Raw genomic sequence first — 25749 nt, forward strand, 5'->3', positions numbered from 1 at the left:
ACATTACGCCGAGAAATGGAGACAGATATGAGAAAAATGAACAAAAATTGGACAGAACTGTAAAGGAAGGCTCATGATAGAGTGGGTTGGAGAATGCTGGTCGGCGGCCTATGCTCTATTGGGAGTAACAGGCGTAAGTAAGATGGTTATTTGGTGGCTTATGTTAATCATGTGACATCAATTATACAAATCCGTATGGATAATCATAATACAGTTCAAACCATGACTATACCAAAGTATTCAACAACGGATATCCTAAATCTAATGAGGTATTTTGAGAAACAAAGTACATTTTCCAATTTAAAAGTAAAAGGAACACTATAGTACTTTACGCTACATTTTTTCCTCATGCATTTGAGCACATAGTAATTTAATTGGTCTGGGACATTTCTGAATCTAACCACTAAGGTTTCTTTTCTTCTGCATTGACCCCGGCAATTGATTATGAATATAAGTAGGCAACCATCCCGCAGATCGTATAATATACAGCTCGGTTGCATTAAGTTTAACTCATCTAAAACATATACCCAACCATTTCATTCCTAATTTTATGAAATTAAGACCATTTATCCCTGCATTTTATAGAGATGATCGTTTAGTGGATAAAACGTATTATGCAGAAACTGTCGACATTTGTAAATTCCAGCCATTTATACAATCTATCAATCATTTGTTTTGAAATCAGGATATCTCATAAAGCTTCATGAAATGAAATCGTTCTAATCTATGTGTAAATATTGCTACGACCTATGTCCGGCATGACATAAAATTAAATTCTGAGTTCTATTCTTTTTGAGCAAAGTAGTTGTCAACGGATAGGCTGGGGGGTTTGTAGTTCTCATTCTTTATGAATAGGCCAATTAAGAAGTTTACAATCAAATTGATTTTTTCAATACACGAAGAGTATAAATGCAAAATGAAGTTGTAAAGTGGTGGTAAGAGACAGTCGGCAGGAAACTCTAGACCCAGGTTTCGTGTTATTTGGGACTCGACAACAATATGTACTTGTAAACTTCAGGGAAATAATGCTCCCCGGCGGATTCGGTCTTCACACTTATGTTACTACTAAGTTATCTGAGCTTCCAACCACCACCTTAAATCTCAACATTGTGCACGCGATGTCGGGTCACCTAGACTAGTGGCCATATTGCAATATAATCGATGGAATTCGATGTGCACTAAGAAGGATATGAGATACTGGGCACTACCCACCGATCGATCGTTTGTAAACAAGAAGTTTTAAGTACGTCCGGATTTTAGCTCGCACAGGAATACGAGATGTGTTTCTTTTTATTTGGGACTCTATAAAATCGTCCAAGCGTTATTACTCATGGTGAGGATCCCAAATGAGGCAAAATAGACACTCTAATTGGGCTCTTTACACCCATTAGTCCGGTCTAAGCGTCAGACGTTCGCTCCTCATTCTCGTAAACAAAACTCTTGCTACGTGAAGACAATGAGTAGGACTTCCTTGGCAGAGGTTATGGAAGTAGGACCATTTAAGAGGATTTCAAGAGGGAGTGATGACTGTTTAAACCCTCAGTTGTATCAGAGCATTTAGCAACATGGTAGTACAACCTTCTTCCTAATGGCTTGAATAAACTCACCCGAAATGTTAAACATTCCAATATATGGGGATTACTTACTTTATATTTGAATTCATAAGACTTTATTTTGCTGTTATTATGGAGTTTCTTAACTTGAATTGATGCCTTGTGTCAAATCCCATAATCTGTTTGTCAGCCAGTAAGCAAACGCGTTCAATAAAAAAACATACTAGTTCATTAAAAGATTTATTCATATTGAATCTTATACAAAAGAAAATCAATTCTGATAAAGAGACCCAGAGCAAAGACAATAAACGCATATTTAGAATTTGTACACAGACCAATCGAGTAAACCAATAAACGCGATAGTTATTATAAAAAAGAAAATAATTTTTTCATTCTTAATCTAGTAAAGGTATAAATCTTACTGAAATAAACAGGCGAATTCGGAATTGACAAGAAATAATATGTTATTGGGTGTTTTGTATTGTTTGAGCTAGAGAACTTAATTGCGGAGCTTTCATTGCCGTCTCATATGGAGTAGGCGCTGATGTTGTCCATAGCAACAATGAAAGCATCCACCTGAGCTGCAACGCTCATCCATCATTTCACAGTCATATATGTCACTAAATGTAGTTGGAAAAACATGGTTTGTGAAAAAATAATGTATCATATAACTAATAAGAAACTGAACGTTAGATTCACCAGGAATCCTGGTTAGAAAAGAATATACCTAGATAAAAGGGTTTATCAAAAGTGTAAATAACATGTCACTTTTGCTCTACACAACCTGTACACCAGAGATTTCTGTTTGTATTCATTAAAGACTGCAGTGTATTTCGTAGCAAACGTAATTCAGTAAGAGTTGTAGGTAACAGTTTTACATCTTCTGTTAATTTCTTCATTATCTGAAGGCGTGATGCACAATTAGATGATGATAAACACGACGATACTGAATTATCGAATAATAAATTATTCGAAATAAAATTGTCATAAGGAAAAGCCAATAAGAAACTGGTTGTTAATAAGCAAAATCTTAGCCCAGGATCGGATAAGACTGTGAAAGGGCAATCATTAGTGGGTCTAGTCCAAGAATCTGGAGTTGAGATAGACAAACGGAAAGTACCATCGGAAGTCAACCACGTTAAGTATTCCTTGTTTATTTTTGACATGAAATCAGTAACTATATGACCCAGTGTTGATCCAACAAGATCACGTAATGTATCATGCGTAGAAAAGTTTACAAACTGATTATCAGTGTTGTTTAGTTGAGCATTTGATAATGAAGTCGTGAAAGGATGAATCACAAAAAAGAAACTAGTTGGTCTTAATTGGTCGATCTCATCAAACAGAAATGTCAGAGTTTCATACCAAAAGTGTGTTGAAAGTTCACTTGGAACTTCTGAAGCACATCTTAACCAATTAATCCATCGATCTACCAATAATTTCAACTTGTAACCAGTAGAATTTGGATCACGTAAGACAGATGGAGACGAATAAGCCTTTGGAAGAAAAATAAAGCAGGATAAAAATGCTGAAATATGTTAGTATTTTAAAACAACTTAACAATTATATGAATGAAGAATTTTTTGAACCAATGCTATCCCCCAAGTGTATTTGTTTCGAGAACTCGCTGTTTAACATGTAATATCTTATAACAAAAAGGAATACATTCTTAATAATCCTTGCAAGCGTGAAATTTGTTAGGAAGTCATAAAACCACCAATTTTGACAATGAAAAATATATTTTACTGAATATTATTATGATAATATAATAGATATATAGTATTAAGTCTATGGTTTTCACTCATTATATACACATGCATACCAATGAAACTTGTCCATTGCATTAGTTATATAAACACGGTTGTGAAGCTTTTGATAATGAAATCGTTCAAAAGAAAAGTCCTTGCTGGAATAATTGCTTTATTTCCGTTGACTAAGTATTTTTCAGTTCATACTAATATTTGCATAATTACTTCTCTACCTTTTCTCTCTTGGTGATTTATTTCTTCGAGCTTATTACGTCGGATAGGGAAATGCCCGACCGTTGTTGCTACCTTGACCTAGTGGTCGGGCTTACCTATCATGATGAACCAATCGAGCTATACTGGCTGGGACAATCGTTCCTCAGGATCCTACCATGCCAGACAGGTTGGTTGAAGAGCGATGAGACTAAAAGCAGCAAACCCAAGGTCCGACAGCAAAGTCGTACTGCTGACTGTACAGGGGTATGACGGCAGTAAGGTGTTTCCTTCAGACAACCAGCATAAAAGTGATGCTGCTTTCCCACAAGGAGGGGTGGGGTTAGAAAAGGTGGACCCTAAAAATGCACACCTCGTCTTATCTCACAGATATCCGTTTCCGACGGTAAGGTCTTAACAAGTACGGAGCTAAAGCGAAAGTTACTCATAAAAAAGTTGTGTTTGACCGGCCTCAAGCAGTTGTCTCTTGAGCACTACGGTCACGCTCTCAAGTCACTAAGACCACCTTTAATCCAATTTCCTTTTCAGGTACCTCCAGAAGAACCGGGAAGTGGTAACCGTCCTCATACCTCTAACAGCACTCAAGACCACTGTATTCATAATCAACCTCCCTCTTCAATTCTTAATATTCCTCCCATATCGACTTTCAACACTAAACCTCCTTCTCAAGTGTCACCATAGCCAATGATTCTAGTGCACAAAACACTGTCCCAGGTCTACTGAAACCTCGCTCCAAACTACACATTGGAGCCTTCAACGTACACACACTATGTCAAATCGGCCAGCAGGGTCTCTTTGGCTAAAACCTTAGAATCTCGTACCATTGATGTATGCTGTGTCTCCAAAACATGCATACAGCATCATAGTGTGGTCATTCACTTGACCTCACCTCGCCAAAACGGAGCTGACGAGATACACCCTTGGTGTATTTGGCGACCCGATGGCTAGTTCTCATAGACTGACAGATGTAGACATAGCACAAGGTACAAGGGCAGAGCAAGTACTTAGAGTGGATTCCCGTTAACAGTCGTCTATGTGCTGTTAGGCTAAACGGCTCCGTAAGAATAGGATAGGGACACACGTTGTTGCTTTTCGTCGTTTCTGCCTACGCTCCAAACGACTACAATCACAATCACTGATTGTTCCAATATATAAGAAAGGGTCAAAATCATTCTGTGATAACCACAGAGGGATTAGTTTGACTAATATAGCATCTAAAATACTAGCCTCAATAATTATCAGACGCTTAACTAAGACTCGTGAACTGCAAACACTAGAAAATCAGGCTGGCTGCAGACCTGGTCGCTGCTATATCGGACACATATTCACCATTCGTCAGGTTCTAGAACGCATGCATACTTATCGGCGTCCGACAATGGTGGTCTTTCTTGACTTAAAAGCAGCACTTGACTCTGTTGACCGAGAGGTTCTGTGGCAGTGTCTGTCATTCAAAGGTATACCTCAGAAGTACATAAACCTTATGAAGGCTCTTTACTCGAACACTACTAGTCGAGTCAGGGCTTATGGCGAACTGTCATCTACTTTTGCAGCCTCAAGTGGTGTCCGTCAAGGCTGTCCACTATCTCCATTTTTTTAAACTTCATCATAGACCTACTGATTGAAATAACATTCTCGTCGACTGAATTCTCGGGCATTGATCTCCTTCCAGGAAGTTTACTTATCGACTTAGAATACGCAGATGACATAGTCCTGTTTGATGAAGACGTCGATAAAATCCAGTCTTTTGATAGCACTGAGCAACAATTCCAGAATGTTTGGGATGCGCTTCTCCCCCTCTAAATGCAAGTTTTTGCTTCAGGACTGGTCTGCGTCAACACCTGAACTAAGGATAGGGAGTGAAGTAGTCAAATGCGTTGACAAATTTGCTTATCTTGGAAGTCTGAACAGCCCTAATAAGTTGATGTCTGATGAAATCTCTACACGGATTCAGAAAGCTCATTTCCTTTTTTCCAACTTTCGTCACCTATGGTGAAGTCGAGATATCCGTCTATCAATTAAGGGACGAGTATACTGCACATTAGTTCGTTCTGTTTTACTTTACGGCTGCGAAACGTGACCATTAAGAGTAGAAGATATCCGTGAGCTACTAGTATTTGAGCACAGATGCCTTAGAAATATTGTTCTCATCTGCTGGGATCACCGGGTAAGTAATAGTGAGGTTAGACGCAGGGTATTAGGGAATGAAGATGGTAAATCAGTTGATGAGGTTGTGAATCTTCATCGACTGAGGTGGTTGGGCCACGTGTTACGTATGCCTGAACACCGTTTACCACGACACGCAATGCTGACTAGTGTTGGGTATGGTTGGAAGAAAGATTAAAATCGCTTTATATCTTTCTTTTTTCTTGTACTATGTCCTTATATGCAATCTTTCTTTTATACATTACTACCAGCGAAGTAACTACTGCTATGAATCCAGTGTTCATCTTGTTGTGCTAATGAGGTATGACAACTTGGACCGATGCATATATGTTCCTAATCGTACGTTGTAGCTGACTGACTCAATGGGGAAATAGGAATTTATACCAGTATACTAGGGCAAAAGTTGATCATTCTATATCAGAGCTTAATTTTATTGACGTTTCAGCGACCCACAAAATCCTTATCTTCGAATTGCTTATACTTCAAATGACATTTAACAAAGCTTGTTTTAGTAACTAATATATAGTGTACACCACTATTTCACTGTAAAAAAAACTATAAAAACTTATTGTCATCTTATTTTATTAGTCCGGTCTCAAGACCAATTATCATTTGACCATATTGTATCAGTAAGCCCCATTAACCGATCGAGTTTGTTCATCCATCAAGTCCTAAACCAAAACATGCACATAAACACTTCTGTTCTACGTCGTTTTTGTGTATCAAGGTAACTGGAACTAGATTTATCTAGATTTTTACAGTGAACGATACAAGGTGTAAAAAGTTAAGAGATAAAATTGTGTGAGATCTAACGACAGACACTTGAAAAACATGAAAGCTTGTTTGATTATTTAATGGATGTATTCCATATAACTAACTAGAAATAGACAATGCAAGTTAACAAAAAGACAACTTTAGGCAACTAGACGTACTTGGTAAGCACTGTCAGAAATTCCAAATAAGCATAAACCAGATCCATTAACTAACTGATCTTCATGGTCATCATTTGTATCTTTGCTAAAACTTAGACGAAGTTCCTTTTGAGCTTTAACCAGCTGTTCTGTGGAAACTGGGATTGCGGCCTTCCGAAGGACAACAAAACCTCGGGGTAGTTGTGTGTCAGGATCCACCTGGTTCATGCTAAACCAAAGTTTTGTTAGAGAAACCCAATGAGGCGGGTATTTGAAACGAGCTGTATCAAATAAAAAGACAAGTTCTCTATCAGGATGATAACCACCTACTGGGGCGAAATGACCTGTACCCGTCTGGCCTAAAGCGCTGCGGCTATAGCAGACAACAAGATAACCTTCAGAGGACCCTGAAGTCATTTTGGTCACCACATCTCGAAAATAAGACAGTGAAGTATCAGGAGAAACGCGATGTAAATCCACCTAATTATAAGAATAAAAAGTAGAAGAATTTAGTCAGTACAATTCTAAATACGCCAAAGCTTCTCGATAACATGAAGGAAACCGACAAACACCATAAAAACTTGGGGCGAGACTATAATTTATGGACGAACCAATCAATTACGAGGTAAAAGGTCTTGGATTTTGCCGCGAAATTCATTTATCCATTTGGCTAAATAGGGTTTTGGCATTTCAGCCGATTTCAGTTCGTGATGAAAACTAAATCGAACTTCGAACTTCAACTGCCTATTTTAAATCATAATTCTAATTCCTTACATTGGTTTATGACCCTCATTTAGTCCTAGTTAGTAGATGGACATTCTGAAGGTCATTTTAGGATCGCTCAAAGGTCGTCCATAAATTATAGCCTCACCGAATTTCCTTACAAAACTAACTGGATACATAGGCCATGGTTTTATGTAGTGTATGACAATGGTACTACAACACAAACGATGCAGCCAAATTACCGATCACAATTTATTTGAAGGAATTGAGAGGTTTTTACCGGAGTTTATCTAAATCATCGGTAACAAAGTAACGTAAACAAGTTGGTCTGTTACACTTGGTAATATCCGAACCATCTAATTGTAAGTCCCATGATATAATTATGCTTAAGTTTGAATTAAATAATTATTGACTGAATACCATATATTCAAGCGTTAAGTTACTAAAAACCACTTACTTCATATTAGCTCACAAAACATTTGAGATTCGTCGACATACATCGACCAAACAAATGCTGGTTGTGTACACCACTAACTTTTTCAGATAGGTAAAACGCAATTGGAATGAAACTACTTATTATGGAAAATAGCTTTCAAGATATCTATATGAAAAAAGCATTTAGCCAAACAGATGGACTATGGTGGGCGACTTCGTTAAGTCAAATGACACACATTGAAAAAATCTGCTCAATTTTCCTGTACTTTCTTAACTATATTACTAATGATATTCATAAAGTTCCAGCGGTGAACAACAGATATTCAGGAAAAATTTTTGACATTGAATATGCTATCGATAAATCATCGTTCCGAGACATAAAAACTAACTAAATCTTTTGAAAACAACAGACTATCGCTCACAAGTACAATTTTTTTCATAAACTGTATGAAGTGTGCTCGATTGGCAAACTCCTTATTTATCCATGCAGTTCGTCACAATCGAATCTTGGAAACATCTAGGTAGTTTTATACTCACTTGAGTGGATATAAGGGACGAGACTAATCTTGAAAAAATCCAAGAGGTGCATGTGATACTTTCATGCCCCAAAGGCCACAATAAATTGCATCTGTCAATATACGAAATTGTGTTTACAGAGCTTTGATGTGCACTGAACTGCCATGCACCTGTAGCTTAATTTCTTACGTCTGTTACCCTTCGTGAAAAAGCATAGGCCACCCACCGGGATTTCTCATCGAACTGTCTTGGGCAATCCTTTCCAGTTGGTTCCACTTGCTATACATCCTTTTCATGTCTGCTTTCAATTCCCAACGCAGTGTGTTCTTTGGCCATCCTTTTTTCCGTTCCCCTACAGGATCCCATGTTAGCGCTTGCCTCGTGATGCAGTCTGATGATTTCCTTAATGTATGTCCTGTCCATCCCCAATGTCTCTTCCTAATTTTCTCCTCAGCTGGAACCTGGTTTATCCCCTCCCACAGTAGGTTGTTGCTGATGGCATTTGGCCAACGGACATTGAGTATCTTGAGTGGACAACTGTTTATAAATACTTGTACCTTATTGATGATGGCTATCGTAGCTCTACAAGTTCCAGCTCTGTACAGTAGAACTGAACTGGTGTTCGTATTGAAGATCCTCACTTTGATATTGGTTGACAGTTGTTTTGAGTTCCGTGCAGTTCTTCAACTGCAGGACTGCCGCCCTTACAGCAGTCTTTTCTGAGTCCGGTCCTCACTTTGAATGCGTCTGTGGTCTGTTGTCCGTGCACGACATTGCACTGTAGTCCGGCGTATATTACTGTTTCTCCAGTTGTCCTGTGCTTCTTAGCTTCAGTTTCATCTTGACAACCATTAGGTAGTGATTTGAATCTATGTCAGCTCTTCTCCTATTACTCACGTCTTGCATTGACCCACTGAATATTTTACTGATGCAAATATGTTCGATCTGGTTCCGCGTAGTGTGATCCAGTGAAACTCATATAGCTTTGTGTACGCTTGTGTGTGGGAATGTTGTGCCGCCTATGACCCTTTTGTTGAAAGCACATAAATTTGCAAAACTGTCACCATTCTTGTTGCTGAAAGTCGTTTCTAGTTCCATATTTTCCTCGATTATAGAAATGCTGCTCTTGCGTTGCCAATCCTTGCTTTCACATCTGCATTCGATCCTCCTTGTTCATCGATGATGCTGACCAGGTACGTGAAAGTTTCCACCTGTTCCACAGCTTCTTCATCAAGTGTGACTGGGCTGGTTTTTTCAGTACTGTACTTGAGGATCTTGCTTTTACCGTTGTGTAAACTGAGGTATACTGCTGCAGAGGATGACGCTACACTAGCTGTCTTCAACTGCAAAGTCCAAGTTGTCTAGTTTAATCCAAGCTGTTTATTGTAATGAACCTGTAAAATATCACCTTTTTCAACGTGAAGATGACAATCTGGTCGATGTACTTGTTTACTATTGAGCTAAAGCTGATTGCATACTATGGGGATTTTGAGTGAGTAGTGCTTTAGTCTAGTTGAGAGTATTTAAGTATAGACTATCATTAAATTCTCTACTCGTCATACAAGACAGATTTCAGTTGCTCACATACACATAAAGTACAGTGTCTGTAGTACTTATACCTTATATTGTTTATTGGGGAGAAAATTGACTGCGAAAAGTAAAAAATTAATGGAGTTATGATAAACTAGGGACGACGAAAGCTTCATTACATGAAATTGTTTTTGTATAATTACATTAGGTCTAATTTTTCTTTCATTTATTTCGCTATTATTTATTACTATTTTTATTTAAACACATAAACATTGGTACTAGGGAGGCACCAAACATATATGCATCACATAAATCATTCGGTTTGTGTAAGGGCTGGGATACTGCCCGGGAGCCCAGACCGAAGCGAGTGATCTTCTTAAAGAGCCACACCCCGAGCCCTTGACCTAGAGGTCTGATCCACAAGACAGTGGAGTAACGTAAGTAAATGCAGTCCCATGGTAGCCAGTGACCAACAATAGGTTCATACGCCATTTGTCTCATTAGGGCATTCGCTTTTCGTCCTCTCAATTTTATAAACGACACCCCCACTGCGATAAGGCAGTGAGTAGGACTTTCCTGGCAGCGGTTGTATGCCATGCGAGAGCATTTCGAGAGGGAGAGCTGACTCTTCCCACTCTCGGCCGTACCAGGGCACTTGGTTTACGTATTTCTGCATGTTATGATAACCAGTAATTTCAAAAAAAATGGATACACTTAAGTAGATAAAAATAAATTAAGCCAAACTGTATAAACATTTACTTACGTCTAAACCGTAACAACGAGCAATTTTAACAAAATCATCTAGGGTAATTCCTTTAGTCAGTACATCCCGTGGAAGACAACACGTTAGCATACTCTCGTGATACCAACGCCAAGGTCCTTTCCATACACGTCCAGGATCTAGTCCTAAGGCATTCAGAATCATAACTAAACTGGCTAGTCCACAGTAAGAAGGTTCTTCCTATTAATGGTAAAATGGGAGAGAAATACCATAGATCAAAACGTAAAATGTTGTATATGTTTGTGTGGAGAAACAATCACGTTTTTCAGTTAATGAGTATTGTTTTTTTACAGCCTTCTTGGAGAATACACGATTAGGTAGTGTATTCTGTAATAATCTAACTGTTAGCTTCTTTTCCATACTACTATAAACAAGGCATTTTTTCCATCTCTTTTTAGCAATAAGGTACAAAGTTTTGAAATTATTTCATTATGAAAATCACAAAGGTAGATTAGTTTAGACCTCTGAGTAGTATAAACGTGGTTTATAAAGTGTTTTGCTACACACGCTTAAAGTGATAAATATTGTTATGAATACAAATTAACGCATAATACATTCAACTGGAAAATACCTGCAATTAAACCCATACCTAAAACTAATGCTTAACGTATCAGGCACATAAATCAGTTGTTAAAATGTCAATTATTGATGGGTGAGTGGAAAGCACTGTGCATTCAATTATCAAAATACTACTGAGTCACAATCTGAACACTATTCACAAGTTACTAAATCTGAATCAATAATAGTTGAGATAATGGATTTTAATGAAGAATCAATACAGTGGTTCCTAGGCTATAATAGGACAAATTCAATGAAGTATCTTGAACTTATTAGAGATTTAAATTCAGCCATAACATGTGTCGGAATTTCGATAAAACTCGCCGGTTTTATGTCTAGGATGCTTATTTTTGGGTTGTGAACAACCAGCCAAGTGTACAGCACGCACACAGCTAATCAGCTTTAATATGCTACTCATCAAGCAAGTTCATGAAGAGTACTAATGCTCTGTCTTACAACACAAAAACATTTTGGCCGCTCGTATATCTACAGATTGTGTTGGGGATGCAGAATCCCCAAATACTATATTTATGGAAAATTAATTTTAGGATCCACACACTGAATTACAGTGGGCTTCGTTCAGTACGAAGTTCATTATTTTATTTATAGTCTAACTTCATAGTATTAATTAGTGCACGGTGATTTGAACTTGGTGACAATTACTTCGTTATTAGATGATATTCATTTTATTCGATATATAACTGATCAACTTTCCTTTCTGCCCCGAAATATATTTACTTTTTTCTCCAAGTCAATTGAAGTAGTGTCCAAGAATACTAGGCCATAAAAGACAATATGAAGTCATGTGGTGAGTGTTCAGGCTAAAGAAAAGAGAGGAAGTGAATGGAAAAGTTTATGGTGCCTTGAGAATCGGGTAATGATGGATAAGTGTCTTGCAACCTGAAGACGTAAGAGAACTGTTTCCCGAGAAAACTGAATATAGGGATTGAAAGTACTATAGTCTTACAAGTGTTATCACAAAAGCATCTCACATTGTTTCTTAAGGGAGGCGGTATGAGGGAGAAAGAATTAAGTCTTATAGTTAAACATTAATTTCAGTGTAGGGTGAATGAAACAATTTCATATCCTCTAGTCGTTTGCTTGTTAAAAGTCCTAATAATTTTTATTCATGTTCAAGGTTTTGTCAAAAAAACTCCAACATAGCGATTGTTTTGTCTGCTGATATTAATTCATTGAGGGCTTATGCCAATAATTCGGTCGTGTTTAGTCATTATTTGGCCACATAATATTATCGAATATTACAGTCGATTGGCACCGTATCCATCAATCTAACAATCCCTAAACGTTTTTTCGTTGCAAATCAACAAGCCCAATTCATAACAACCTAATAAATCGAACATGAAATCTAGCGATGATTACACTTATATAAAGACTGGTTTAACTTGCTGAATATTAGAATTTTTGAGAGATAAATATTGGAAGGCATATAACCTTGTCTAGTTAATCGTCACTGATTTTCAGGAAAATGAACCTGGAATTTCAAAGACTTATTGATTATATTAGGCTTGCATACAAAGTCATTTTTAAAGAAGTCTGTACCTATTAAGTTATGTGGCTTTTTAACATTTTTAAGGATCGGAAGATAATTAGGAATGAACATTATGTTAGCCAACAGATTCTCTTGATGAAGCGCACGCAAACCACGTACCCGTGAAATAAATGTCTATTGCAAAACGACACTATGAACCAAACGGTAGAAAAATAAAATCCTGAAGCGTGAAAGCCAAATATCAATACAAGAATAGTGAAATATAACTTGAAGTCCGTGATTCTATTAATTTACATATACTTATCGAATACTGTTATTCTAATGAAGATTAAGAGAACTTTATATGACCAAACTTATCTTGGCAGAACTAGTTTAGTATTGTTCAGAGCGTACTAAGCATTTAGGGATACACAACTACATATCTGGGACAAATGTGAAGGGGTTCAAACCATAACATCATCCAACTTTTAAATTCTCTAACCAACAATAAAATATTGGAATTTAACAAAGATGATAAGTGAAGGTGCTCAAATGCTTCAGATAATAGTGACTACTTTCCAATTAAACTTCTTTAAATACGTCCACATTTTTAACTATGAAAAATCAAGGTATAAAGTATAATGCAGAACTGAGTTGAACGATAGAAACGTTATTACTTGGTGAATATTCAGCTGACTGCGTGATTGAAGCAGTTAAAAAAGTTAAATATCAGTTAACCTCACATCTCCAGTACTAATTGAATCTTTTAACAGTTGCCCTCCTCGCTCATTAGATTCCTCATCATTCATATCACAAACACTTCCTTTCTAGCTTTATCTTTTTCTGCAAACGAAACTAGTTTCTTGAAAGTGCTCTCCTAACTACTGACTAGATCATTCACTGTATCGACCTTAAATGATGTTAGCTTTATTGACTAATATTCCAGATTTTTGTGGGGTAAATGTATGTTGTCAGAGTCCACAGATAGAACAAGAACGTGGTTACTTGCCTGACTCTGCCTAATCACTGAGAAAATCAAAACCATGAACGCGACGCCAAATAACATACTGGTGGCCACAGAACAAATCGATCTGTAAAGTCCGAATAGCGTTAATAATTAGAAAAACATGGCATTGGTTAGTACTTAATGATTAATTAGTGTATCTACACATAATCTATACATTAGCTGTAGGCTAATTACTACATAACCAGAGGAATACTGAAATCTAATCTACATTACGGTCCAAATCTACATGTGAAAAACTGTGTAATTAGGTTTATCTTACTTGTGTGCAAAATTGGGAAGCCAATGAGAAGTAGGCTTCCATTTGTCCAGACAATAAAGCCTCGCGAAATATGTGTTTTCCTTCAGGGGAACTAAAAGGAATACAATGACGAGGTAATGGTCGGCGGTAGAACTCTTGAACCTTTGGCATGACATTGGTCTGAAACTTGGGAGCATCACATACTGCAGACATACTTTGGGTTGAATTGCGCAAAAAAAAGTTGGTATTCCTTATTAATGAAAGCGAATTCCAGACCGAGTAGCTTTTACGGTGCAGTAGTTTGAAGGAACCAAAAACCTGTGGTTTTAGAAAAAACCCACACCTCGGCGAGAAAGTTTTAAGTGTTAGTGGTTTGGCCCATTCAGAAAGCGATAGTGTAGCATTCATGCATAGTAGCTACTACTGAATACGTGGATGAACGTGATTAAGTTCAGGTATAATAAGGACTGTATTCTGAAAAAAAATTAGGGTTAGGACATTAATCTAAATAATACAACGCAATTCAAGAAACATTCCATCGTGGCTCAAAAAAAGCCACGTTCATAAAAAAGAAACGGTGTAGGAGGAAATTAAGTTACTTAAAGAATCAGAAACAGTTGCGTCTTAACTCCAGGAAGATTCAAAAGTTAGCATGAAGCAAGGGATATTAGCGATTATAGAATGCCTGAAACCTTCGCTTCCGTACATGAACCGGACAGAGTGTTGTATTTTGGAAAGTCGTTATAACCAAAACAGAGTTCAGATTACCCCCAAAACTAGATGATGATGATGATCGTATATCATCGGTGGTGGACAATGTTACAATTTCTCTCATTACGACCCAGCTATTCCTATTGCTTAGTCTTCTTGGACACCAATTCACTCGACAAGTCCCCAAATCAGAACACGATTAAACAGGAACGAAATAATATTCCGAATGAAAATGGTAGATGGAAGTAGGAATTACAATAAGAAAAACGTTAGTATATTTATAGTCTTTACACGAGAAGAGTTTATGGTCTTCTGTAAGCATCCGCTAGCGCTGATTGGTTAAGAAATAGCCAACCAGCGTGCCTCAGCATAATCCTGCACGGGACGTGCTTTAATCAAATGTATACTCCGCTAACAGACAATGACTCAAAAAACGAGGTACTCTATAACGACCTTACTAAAGTACATTTAGCAGAGATGCCTTCCTTGAAGCGAGTCAAACTATAGTAGTCAAAACCTGAATACATTAACTATTTGACAATTCGTCTTTGGTCTACTAAGTGAACTTAATGTAGGGAAACTAACGAGACGAGTCAAAATGCATCCTAGAAAGCTTAAGGAATCCGCACCTTTTGTGGAAGAAACCATTGAAAGTTCTCTATTCAAAACAAGCACTCAGTATGCTCGTGAAAATTACTGTCCAGTCAAGGCAACAAGCGAAGCTTTTAAGCCCTTAAAGAATATTATTCGCAAAGAACCACCAAACTATCTGGATGAAAAATTGATGTCCATCGGCAAGTATTAGGCTTTAAAACAAATTAGTGGCACAGGAAAGCTGATGTTATCTGGACAACTACGAGGTACCTACAGATGAAGCCGTCAAAAGCAACAAGCTTTCTGACAAAGTCCTACACATAGCATTGTCGAAGTTGAGTGACATTGGAATCAAGGATAGTTGATTTTTGGTTAGACCTAAACGAAATGTACGAATCAACCTGAAGTTGTAGGAGGAAATAGTGTTTAGAGAAATCTCCTAAGGTAATCTTTGGACAACTATTATTACTATTAATAGCTTTATTCAACATTATATTTTGGTACAATATAGGATTCTCAGCACAGGGTATTTCAACAAGTTACTTACGCAAAAAACAGTAACAAATACAAAAAAAGGTTGAAAAAATCCCGAAAAACTGCTAATGGACCTGCAAGGTTTTTCGGGTCTACTGTTGTCAGTCTTGCTTTATGCCAATGATAGGTACAAAACGGAGAGGGCAGTGCAAAGCTTCAAGAAGAAGAATTAACTACTAGGATATGATGAATACTGAACAAGTCACAAATAAATACTAGTGAATAATGTTAAGGTACCCCTTGATCAGACAGTGATTTAGGGACCATTATCCACCAAGATTCGAACAGCTCTTGTATAATGTCCGGCAGAAGCTACTAAGAGTTTCGGAACCCTTTGGGAAAAACGTAAAGCTTTTAGGTACATAGATATCAGGACATTTATGGCATCTTGTATGTCAATCATTTAACCGAACCCCGAGGACTCGATACGATGAGCTACCTTTTATTTAAAGAAGTCAGATGTTGAAAAAAGTTCAAAATACTCCAACTCAGTTGATCATTTGAACCCCAAAGCTGTGGCATGCCTAAACCATACCTACTCTCTTTCAAATACGGAAGGACTGAAGGTGACTAGATCAGTCTTCAAATTGCCAGATAACTTTGGATTTGGCATGCCTTCACTTTTAATGTCTTTTAGAAGGGAATTTACTATAAAATAAATCACTAGCGGACAAACAAACACTTTTTGGTTGACTAATGACTTTATTAAACTGACAACCACTTCAACACTTGGTTGCACACACTATCAAATGAAAGACTCTTCATAGACAGGATTTACACAGGTCTTCCGCTCCCTGACTTTCCCAAACTAAAAGCTGAATATATTCCGGTCGGAAAATAATCCGCAATGTACTTAAACTGGTTATATCAATAAATGAGTAACCATAAGAATGAAACGTCCCATTTATACAGCTGTTAGCTGGTTATGATGTCATTTTCTGTAGATGCTTGCATTGTATATTCAAAGTATAAACAATACGGAGGGAAATGAATAATTATCCTAATACAATAGAGGCACTATCAGTTTTACTACACCTTAAGAAACTGTACACGCTTATATGATTAAGAATTGCACGTGAACACTATGTAGAGACTGAAAGAGCAAGTCATGAATATGACCATAATGAAACACAGCACTTTCGTAGATAAGTACTTAATTACATTGTATAATAACTCATGTTCCAAACTGACCTTTATTATGCGTAAAAAATTTATGTGGTCTCGGTGGAACTGAGCAGTTTGGATGTCAGACGATCTCAGTATGCACTGGTACAAACTACTGAAGTACTAGTCACGGTAATGGATTAACTTTGACATGAGCGCTAATGTCAAACAGCTGCTGAGTAGCTCATGCGTCAGTTTAAAAAGCACATACTTTTCAATAATCAACACGTTCAAATGGTTCAAATGGTTGTGGACGGAATAGACGAAGCTTTCGCTTAACAGGCTTCCGTGTCTAGTAGCAGGGGATCACCAAAACTTCCAGGCAGGAATCTAGGTATGTTAACAATAAAAGAGGAAAAGAAATTAGTAAATCATAGTGTGATACTATCCTTAGTCCTTAAGAATAGATCAAGTTGCCTCTTAAAGGACTCCTGAGAAGTCGCTTGGACTATTCGGCCGGCAGCGAACTCGAGCATTTGACAACTCTTAAGGAGTGGAAGTTGTGTCTACAGTCCGTTCTGTTATGTTGTGTCTGCAGTTTTTGGGTGTTACCCCTTAGGTTAGTGTTGGAACTAAGCTTAAGCAGGTGTTTGAGATGATGTCCAGAAGTGTTAAGGATACTGTAAGCCATCAGAAGGTCACCTCTAAGACGTCTATACTCTAATGGGTAGAGGGTAAGTGATTGGAGGCGCTTTTCGAACGGGAAGTTTAGTCCTAACGTGATTTGCATTTATCAAACTTTTGCTGTGTTCTTACACAACAAAAGTACCATTTCTGACCAAAAGAATCTATCCTGAGCTAAACCTTCGGTAGATTACTTTTTTTAGTTTCACCTAATTTAATAGTTAACTGTGGTTTTGCCTCAGTTTACTATTCGGTTTTTTTCACTTTTTCACGTAAAGACTAGTTCAGTTTATCTAATCCATTTTATCCATTTCTGTTCGTTTTCAGTGTGTTTTTTAGTGTATTTTTTACGGTCTTAGGCTTTTGCTAGCATCTACAACACAGTTTATGTCAATACAGTCATGAAAAATTCATGCAAACGACCTGGATGCCGTTTTGCTGCTACATCTGGCATGCAGTGCGACAACTGCAAAGGTTGGTTCCACGAAGCGTGCACAGATCTCACAGCAACTGCTTACAACGGACTCAGTAAGTTGGATCATAAGTGGGAATGTGTTACGTGCAGCACGGATGCTGCAGTCTTGCTGAGTAATATCATTGTCCTACTGACAGGTCTGCAGAGTAAGTTGTCTGCAAACTTGGGAAAAGACAGTCAAAAAATGGGTAGACAAACGAGAGAGCCCATTGAAAACGAGAACTGGAATGTCGACAGGTCTACCAACGACGGAGCATGCAACAGCTTTAATGATGACACGCTGAAACTTAGCATCATGAGTACGACGACAGTACTCGACTCCATCAGCAAACTTGGGTCTCACAGCTCAAGGTCCTTGAACGCGACAGTGGTTCCCAAAAAGTCTGTAGGTGATTGGACCCATGTCAAAAGAGCTAAAAAAGGCCAGGCGTCACAGTCTAAGTTGAACATCCCAGCTGTTGAACGGAAGTCAACTGGTGATCTGGTCGCACAGTCTACCCCCAAGATTGTCTGTCCGGTCATCAAAGAGCCAAGGATTCATAAACGTGCTTCGACCCCCAAACAACGAGGTGCTAAACCTGAACGCACCGGAAAACCTGGGACGACAATAACGGTTCGTGATGACTCTCTTATAGTCATGAACTTCAAAGACAACCCTGACCTTCCTCTCAGTTTGCAGGACAAAAATGATAGGATGCTCTGGGGAGAATTGAACGAGAAACTTGGACTTCCAATAATAGAGCCTTTGACAGTCACACGGCTCACTCGGGGAAAGGAATCTAAGCATCAAAATCAACCAAGGCTACTTCGTGTAACACTTAAGAATGCTACCGACATAAAGGATGTCTTACCAGCGAGTCGTTTACTGAAATCAGATGGGAATGTAAGAATACTGCCTGACATACCGTATTCTGAGCTCAATCTCATCCGGGACATCCCCAAAGAAACTCGCGATCAGTTTTTCCGCAGGAGGAATATAATTGAGCAAGGTGTACCGGAAAATACGGACCCTAATCAATCAAACTCTGACCTCAGGGAATGGAAATTCATCAAACAGTCCTTGAGGCTCAAACACATACTGACTCAGCATGTGACGAGACTAGCCAAGAAGGATGGTGATCCTAGAACCCGTCTAATGGAGATAACCTTCCCATCATCCCACATGGAGGCTGCAACTCTGAAAGCATTTCGTGCAGACAGACGTCGATTGCCACCTGGAATCCACATACACCCGGATAGGCCATACGAAGCTAGGACCAAACACAAAGGCAAGTTGGAGCTGATTATTCCACTTGTGGACTGTCTAGACGATAAAAAAACGTGCAAAGGACAGGGCCTACCACCTCGGCAAACTTCATATAGGTGGGCTACCTGTCCATTCACGTAAGGCTCATACAGACAAACAGGAAGAAGCTCACGTGTTCCGAATTGAAGGCATAAACTGCTTATATATAAACGCCGCAAGTCTACCAAACAAATTGGATGAATTACGTGAACTTAGCAATGCTAATAAGGCCCATCTGATAAGAATATCTGAAACCTGGATATCTTCTCAGTTCACGGACCATGAGTAAGCATTACCTGGGATGTCTTTGTTCCGCAATGACAGAAAATCAGGATTTGGGGGCGGAGTAGCTGTTTACATACGTTCTTGCTTGGAGGTGCATCAAGTCCATAACCTCGAGTTTAACAATCATGAGGAATCTATATGGTGCTCTGTAAGATTGTCTAGTACTTCGAGGTGTCTAGTCGGAGTCATTTACAGGAAGCCAACTGCCGACATCGAGTACGATAGTCGTATGCTGGAAGGACTATCCCACTCTACTCGTCTCGGTTTCACACACATCCTGATTCTAGGGGACTTTAATCTCCCTAGAGTCAACTTCGCGGGACACACGTATACTGGAGGCGACAACTCAATTGAAGCTCGGCTCTTCAACCTCATCGATGACGTGGAATTGTACGAACATGTGAGGTCGGCAACTCGTTGGAGAAACAGTCATATACCATCGCGCTTGAGCTGTGTATTCACAAACGAAGAATTTCTAGTTGACAACCTCTCAATCCTGGCTCCCCTGGGAAAAAGCGATCATGCCACCATAGCCTTCAGTTTTGTCAGCAAAACTAAGCTAATACACTCCACCAATAACTTGCGTTGGAATTTTAAACGGTTGAATGTGCCAGCTCTACACGACTATCTACAACAAGTAGATTGGGATGTTAACCCCAACTCGATGTGGACGGTCATTGGGACTTCTCACTGCACACGCTCTTATGTGCTACAAACCATTCAGTTCCTAAAACGGTTCCCAAAAGCTCCGGGGTGTCGTTATCCTTTTGGAGTGAGGGAGGAATTACTATGTTTCCGTACTCTAAATGGGACGAATAAAAGTATTGAAGATTATATGGAAAGTTCTTCCGTCAAACTGGCCAAAAATGCGCTTCAATGTTACAAGTGCAAGGTTTGCTCGGAAGGCATTTTTGTCACAGTTAGCGCAAGACTTTAAATCGTAGGGCACCAGGACTCCTAAATATTTTTCGACTTGGTATATTACTAGAGAGGAGTTACCTAAGTTATAGCTGTAGTCTGCGACATGTCGCAGATGGACTACTTTACACTTTGAAGTGTTGAAGGTAAGCCCATTATCGTCTGCCCAACTTCGAAGTCGAGTCAGATCCTCCTGAAGTGCCTGTATATCGTCTTGGTTGTGTATCTCTCTCCTAAGTTTCACGTCGTCGGCAAAAAGTAATAAGTCTGATGTTACCTGTTGAGGAAGATCATTTATGTAGATCAAGAAGAGAAGACGTCCTAGTACTGAGCCCTGGGGGATCCCACTAGGACATTCCATAGCCTGAGATAAAGTGAAATTAACCCTAACCTTAAAATGTCGATTTTTCAGGTATGAAGTGAGCCAATCGATTAGAGGTGGTCTGATACGCAATCGTTTGAGCTTATTGATAAGACATGTATGGTTAACTTTATCAAAAGCTTTTGAGAAATCTAGGTAGATAATATCAACCTTCTCCTTGTGATCGAGGATCCTTGTCCATCTGTCCACCGCAGTCAGCAGGTTGGTTATACAAGAGTAACATTTCCTGAAACCATGCTATTGGAGTGAGAAGAAATTTAAGGACAGTAAATAGTCATTTATACCATCGCATATCAGGGACTCCATGATTTTTGAAGGTATTGAGAGAAGAGCCACAGGCCGGTAACTTGAAGGTTCACTGCTTCGACCTCTTTGAAAATTAGTGTGATGTGAGCGAGCTTCCAATTTTCCAGTGGTTTACCTCAGCTTAGTGAGTGTGAGAACATCACGCTAAGCGGCGTTGCCAAGGTTGAGGCTGCTTCCCTCAGTATGGCGGAATGGACCACGTCTGGGCCAGGAGAAGTGTCTAATCTTAAGTGCTGCAGTTTCTGGAACACCAAGTCAGCGCTCAGGTTCACTTCGGAAAGTCCTTTGGAGTCGCAGATGAAGCTTTCGTCAGTATAGTTTATGTGGGTCGGTTGAAATGTCCGAGAGTATTGTCCAGCCAAAAGGTTAGCCGCGTCGCCGTCGTAGTTGGTCGGGCTGTTAAGACCTACCAGTTGGGAAACTCCAGTTTTCGCTTGACGAAGAGAGGCTGCATAACGGAATAAACTTTCCGAATTAGAGACAAATTTGTCCATAAGCTTTGTCTGGTACTGAAGCCTGTCATCTCTTATAGCCTTTGTGCATATGTTCCTTATATGTTTATATTGCTTGTATGCTCCATTGTTGTCAGTCCGTTTGTACTCTGCCCAACAGTGCCATTTGCAGTAGTTGTTGCAGTCATGTTGAGATCCTTCTAGTTTAGTACTGATTTGTAGCACTATTCAAACACTAAAAAAGAGTAAATAAACCCCGAGTAATTTTTTAAAGAAGTGTCAGACAGTTTCGATTCAATCGCTTTCTGCAGTAAATTACACAAGTAATACCTCAAGCTTCGAACCGTCTGAATGTATTTTGACCCTTTATTTGATATTCTCTCCTAAGCAGGTGCAATGACAGTAACGATAACGAACTTATAAAATCAATCGTAGAACAGTGAGGAATCAAAATATTAGGAACTAATTACTTAATCATGAAAATCCTAATGACCCAAAAGCAATATTCTGTTCAAAAAGATAAAGATTATCATCTATCAGGTGAATTGAAAGTGAATAATCATTATTATTGTTATTATTATTCACGAACATCTTATGGGTACATAACTGTTATGAAGAAATTATTTTGGGTTTCTTCAAAAATGCAATAATACACAAGTTTCAATAATGTTAGCATTATATCTGTCATATTTGAAAAAGAGAGTAATAATAATAGAACAATAATTATAAATCAGGTTCTGCGTAATTGAGAAGAAGGGAAGGAAGAAAATAAGGGAATAGAAATGTGTTTTCGGAGCTTCAGGCTTAACGTTAAGTCGGGATCGAAAAGAGAAGTGGTATAGGCGTATTTTTATTTCTAATGGCAAAATAGAACTTAAATCCCGAAAAAGCACTTTGTCTGATGAATGAGTGGAACTTGTCTTTCTAACGCCTATGGAGATCTTTATCTTTACTAGCACTTTGGAGAGTTGTGATTTACAGTAGAAACAGGGGATATTTAAATTTTTCGAACCACAGTAGGTATAATTATAGCAGATCTGTGCACCCGAATGCGAAATGAAGAGCTCGGTATCGGATCTGAGGTAGGCCTGGAAACTGAAGTATAGAAATTTTATATGGATGACCAGAACACACAAATGTATCAGTCTAGTGGTTTCAGGCTTTCAATGGTGGTTTAGCATTAATCGGTTCATGATTTCAACGAAGGTGAAAAATTTACACAACCCTATACTGAAAATTTTCATGCGCTCACTAATTGCTAGATTCAAGAGGAAATTTCCGGATTTCCAATGAGAAGCCGTGACTAGTAGAGTTCAAGCCCTACAGAATGTGAGATAGTTACCCACCCAAGATAATGAGATACGGTTACAGAACATTATAAATGGATTAAGGCTAGACATCAACACTGTCGGATGCCAACTCAGTGGTCAAGAGTTTAAATCCTTCCTTCCGATCCCAGTTGCAAAGAAGTGGATGCGTACTGTCAAGAAGTGTCATACTATTGCAAAACGGCAGTCCAGTGATTCCAGATATATAATATTGGTTTAAAATTGCCCGGTGGTTGATTTCAGTGAAAACATATGAAAACTAATAGTGGTGCAAACTGGATGTGGTGTACTTTAGAGTTGATTGAAGTTATACTTATTGAGAGGATTTAAAAGCTCACACACCAGTTATTTCTAATATAATGTTTAAACATCTAAGTTCCAAAGATACATCTCAAGATAATATTTGGAGACTAGACTGTGGAAGTGACTGTAAAAAATAAGCACTTCAAAAATCCCTCACATGTGTCTTAATAATAATATATTTCTGTATGAGCAGGTACACGCCATTTTTACAGACATGATCTATAAATTACAAGATTTGTTGGCGCACAGCATGCTTCCCAACTTATTAAGTTTATAGTTTTTATGAAGTAGACTCGTAGAGCGTTTGGTGTAAACCATGACCTTGAGGAGACGTGTTTGTTCCAGACGTCAGAAGTCCCATAGCTGTGCCCTCAGAGCAAGATTCTGAAGAAAAAAAGAAAGAAAAACAGAAGAGCAGCGAGGCACTTGGATATGAACGCCAAACGTTGCTTAACATTGTGTAGTAGAACAGACAGAGGTATAGTAAATTAGATTAAATTCACATTATCTCTTGTTAGAGTAAAATGAAGTCAGAAACTCCGTATAAGAGAATGTAGTAATAAAGAACAATGAGTTGTGATGTTTAACAAGCTCGATTAAGCTCACATGAAGGAAGGGAAGTCAAGCTTGGTACAAGAAAAGAGGTTTATCAGAAGGGAGTGTGCATATAGAGGGTGAAGTGTTAAGAATACTAACGACTATGTCTCTTATTACCTAATTTTTTCTTTGTTTTCTTTTTTTTGTCCATCCGACGCCAGCCGCAAAATCCTAGTGTAAAAGTCCGAGTTAGCATGTTATAGGTTGTCTTAGTGGAATAGCTAATCCAGCATAAAATTGGAAGCATAAGTTTGAGTTGTGATCGTAGGAAGACAATCTATATCACGGACTGATTGAATCGTTCCCAGTCATAAAGAGCCTGATACATACCAAATGTTCTGCCCCCACAAACACGGGCGGATTGAAGTCATTGTTCTCACCATCAATGCTTGCTGGTCAGCAACTCCACCTTCCCTTCTTTTGTGATTTTAGGCTCATTTAAGCTTATTTTTGGATACATGTCATACCTCACATAATCCTCTGTGTTTCACATCCTGTTGGAAAACACTGTTTCTATAAGTACCACTTTACAAGCTTATCAGGCAGTTACAAGTTATGGACTGAGGGTGAGGCATCGATTCAGTGCTTTAATTGACTATAGTATAAAGTATAGTTTGCCAATTTGAGTATAAGTATTGAGAAGGGTATAATGTAGGATAGTTCATAGCGACTCACGTGCAACTGAGTTTATCCTCATTTAGCTCAGTCAAGGTCTTTTGTTAATCTATTTAATGGAAAATTCATCCATGCTATAACAACTTGTTGTACTGTTATTATTATTGCGCCTGTATGAAATACGTATGCTTGAACATTGTTTAGCGCCTACGCATATATTCATTCCGCTAGCTTCATTGTTAGCTGCTTAATCTATTCGATGACTCATCCATTTATATATATATATATACATTTACACTACTACTACTACTGCTACTGCTACAATCGTAGTTCGCTTGCTTATCCATTTTGCCTCTCTGCTGTCTGGTCCGAATTATCTGCTAAATAAACTGTAGTATCTGCTTCTTTTTGCCTTCTGATTTCAAACACCGTCGAAGATTATATGGTAACGGTACGAGGGTGATTAGTTATCAAAGCGCAACCACTACAAGTTGTTTATTAAAGCAAGCGGAAAAGTATAGAACTATATATTGTAGATAAGGTAAGGAATGGAGAAATAACATTAATTGCTAGTCAACACAGTGTACGCAAGAGTAAAAAGTTAATAAAGAATAAACAGGAAGAAACTCACATTAACTTAGTGCTGATGTTATTTTATGTTGTCCTAACCAGTTGATGGGTAACAGGCTCCATAAATGCAAGACCATTGGTAGTAGGCAGTCGATTGCACAGTTCTCTTGACTTTTTAGGGTGATAGGGAGTGTCCCTTAGCGGCAGGTTAGGGTGGAAAAAGTAACTAATACAACGGCAAAGTAGGACCAATAAGGCAGCTGCCTATTGATTCTTATTTCTACTTAGCATATGCTAATCTTTATTCTGGACTTATGTAGCCATACTTTGTGTTTCCTAGTCGTTTTATAACAGACATTTATTATCTCATCTCGCCATTGCATGATTCCAGACCGTCGACAGCAAGGTCTAGTTTGAATGAATTCAAGGCTACAGCGTACAGTGGTTGATTATTAATGCTATTTGACTATCTGCTGTTAGCAAACTTTTTTGTTTTTATCGATTTTCTCATGCACACGTTTTATGCAACGTTAGAGCGGAATTTTCCTATTGATTCCCAGATACTTAGCTGTTATGACCAGCGATCATTTTTCACTGCATAGCATGTCATTTTATGATAATAGTAAATTCTTAAAGAACAATATGTCATGTGAGGCATGCCGGTTTACAGGCAAGGTCAAATTGTCACAAATGTTATAGACTT

At 38.4% G+C, this 25749-nt stretch overlaps 1 protein-coding gene across 1 annotated transcript; it reads right to left on the bottom strand.

Annotated features, from left to right (window-relative positions):
* Positions 1–1678: 1678 nt before the first annotated feature.
* PCS3 (Glutathione gamma-glutamylcysteinyltransferase 3) lies at positions 1679–17111 on the bottom strand. The gene is made up of 5 exons (XM_012938931.3): positions 16934–17111; positions 13925–14377; positions 10574–10771; positions 6628–7086; positions 1679–3049 (listed from the first exon to the last, which is right to left on the bottom strand). Exons 2-5 carry the CDS (start codon positions 14309–14311, stop codon positions 2318–2320), a joined length of 1776 nt encoding a protein of 591 aa, XP_012794385.1. The 5' UTR covers positions 14312–14377; positions 16934–17111; the 3' UTR covers positions 1679–2317.
* Positions 17112–25749: the final 8638 nt, after the last annotated feature.

This window comes from Schistosoma haematobium, chromosome 1 (genome assembly GCF_000699445.3).
Source record: "Schistosoma haematobium chromosome 1, whole genome shotgun sequence".
In the NCBI taxonomy this organism is placed as follows: Eukaryota; Metazoa; Platyhelminthes; class Trematoda; order Strigeidida; family Schistosomatidae; genus Schistosoma; species Schistosoma haematobium.

Coding starts and splice junctions, on each gene's coding strand:
- PCS3 (XM_012938931.3), bottom strand. CDS start 14,311: ATGAATGCTACACTATCGCTTTCTGAATGGGCCAAACCACTAACACTT. Junction 10,772..13,924: donor CTTCCCAATTTTGCACACAA/GTAAGATAAACC, acceptor TACCATTAATAG/GAAGAACCTTCTTACTGTGG. Junction 7,087..10,573: donor CTCGTTGTTACGGTTTAGAC/GTAAGTAAATGT, acceptor TCTTATAATTAG/GTGGATTTACATCGCGTTTC.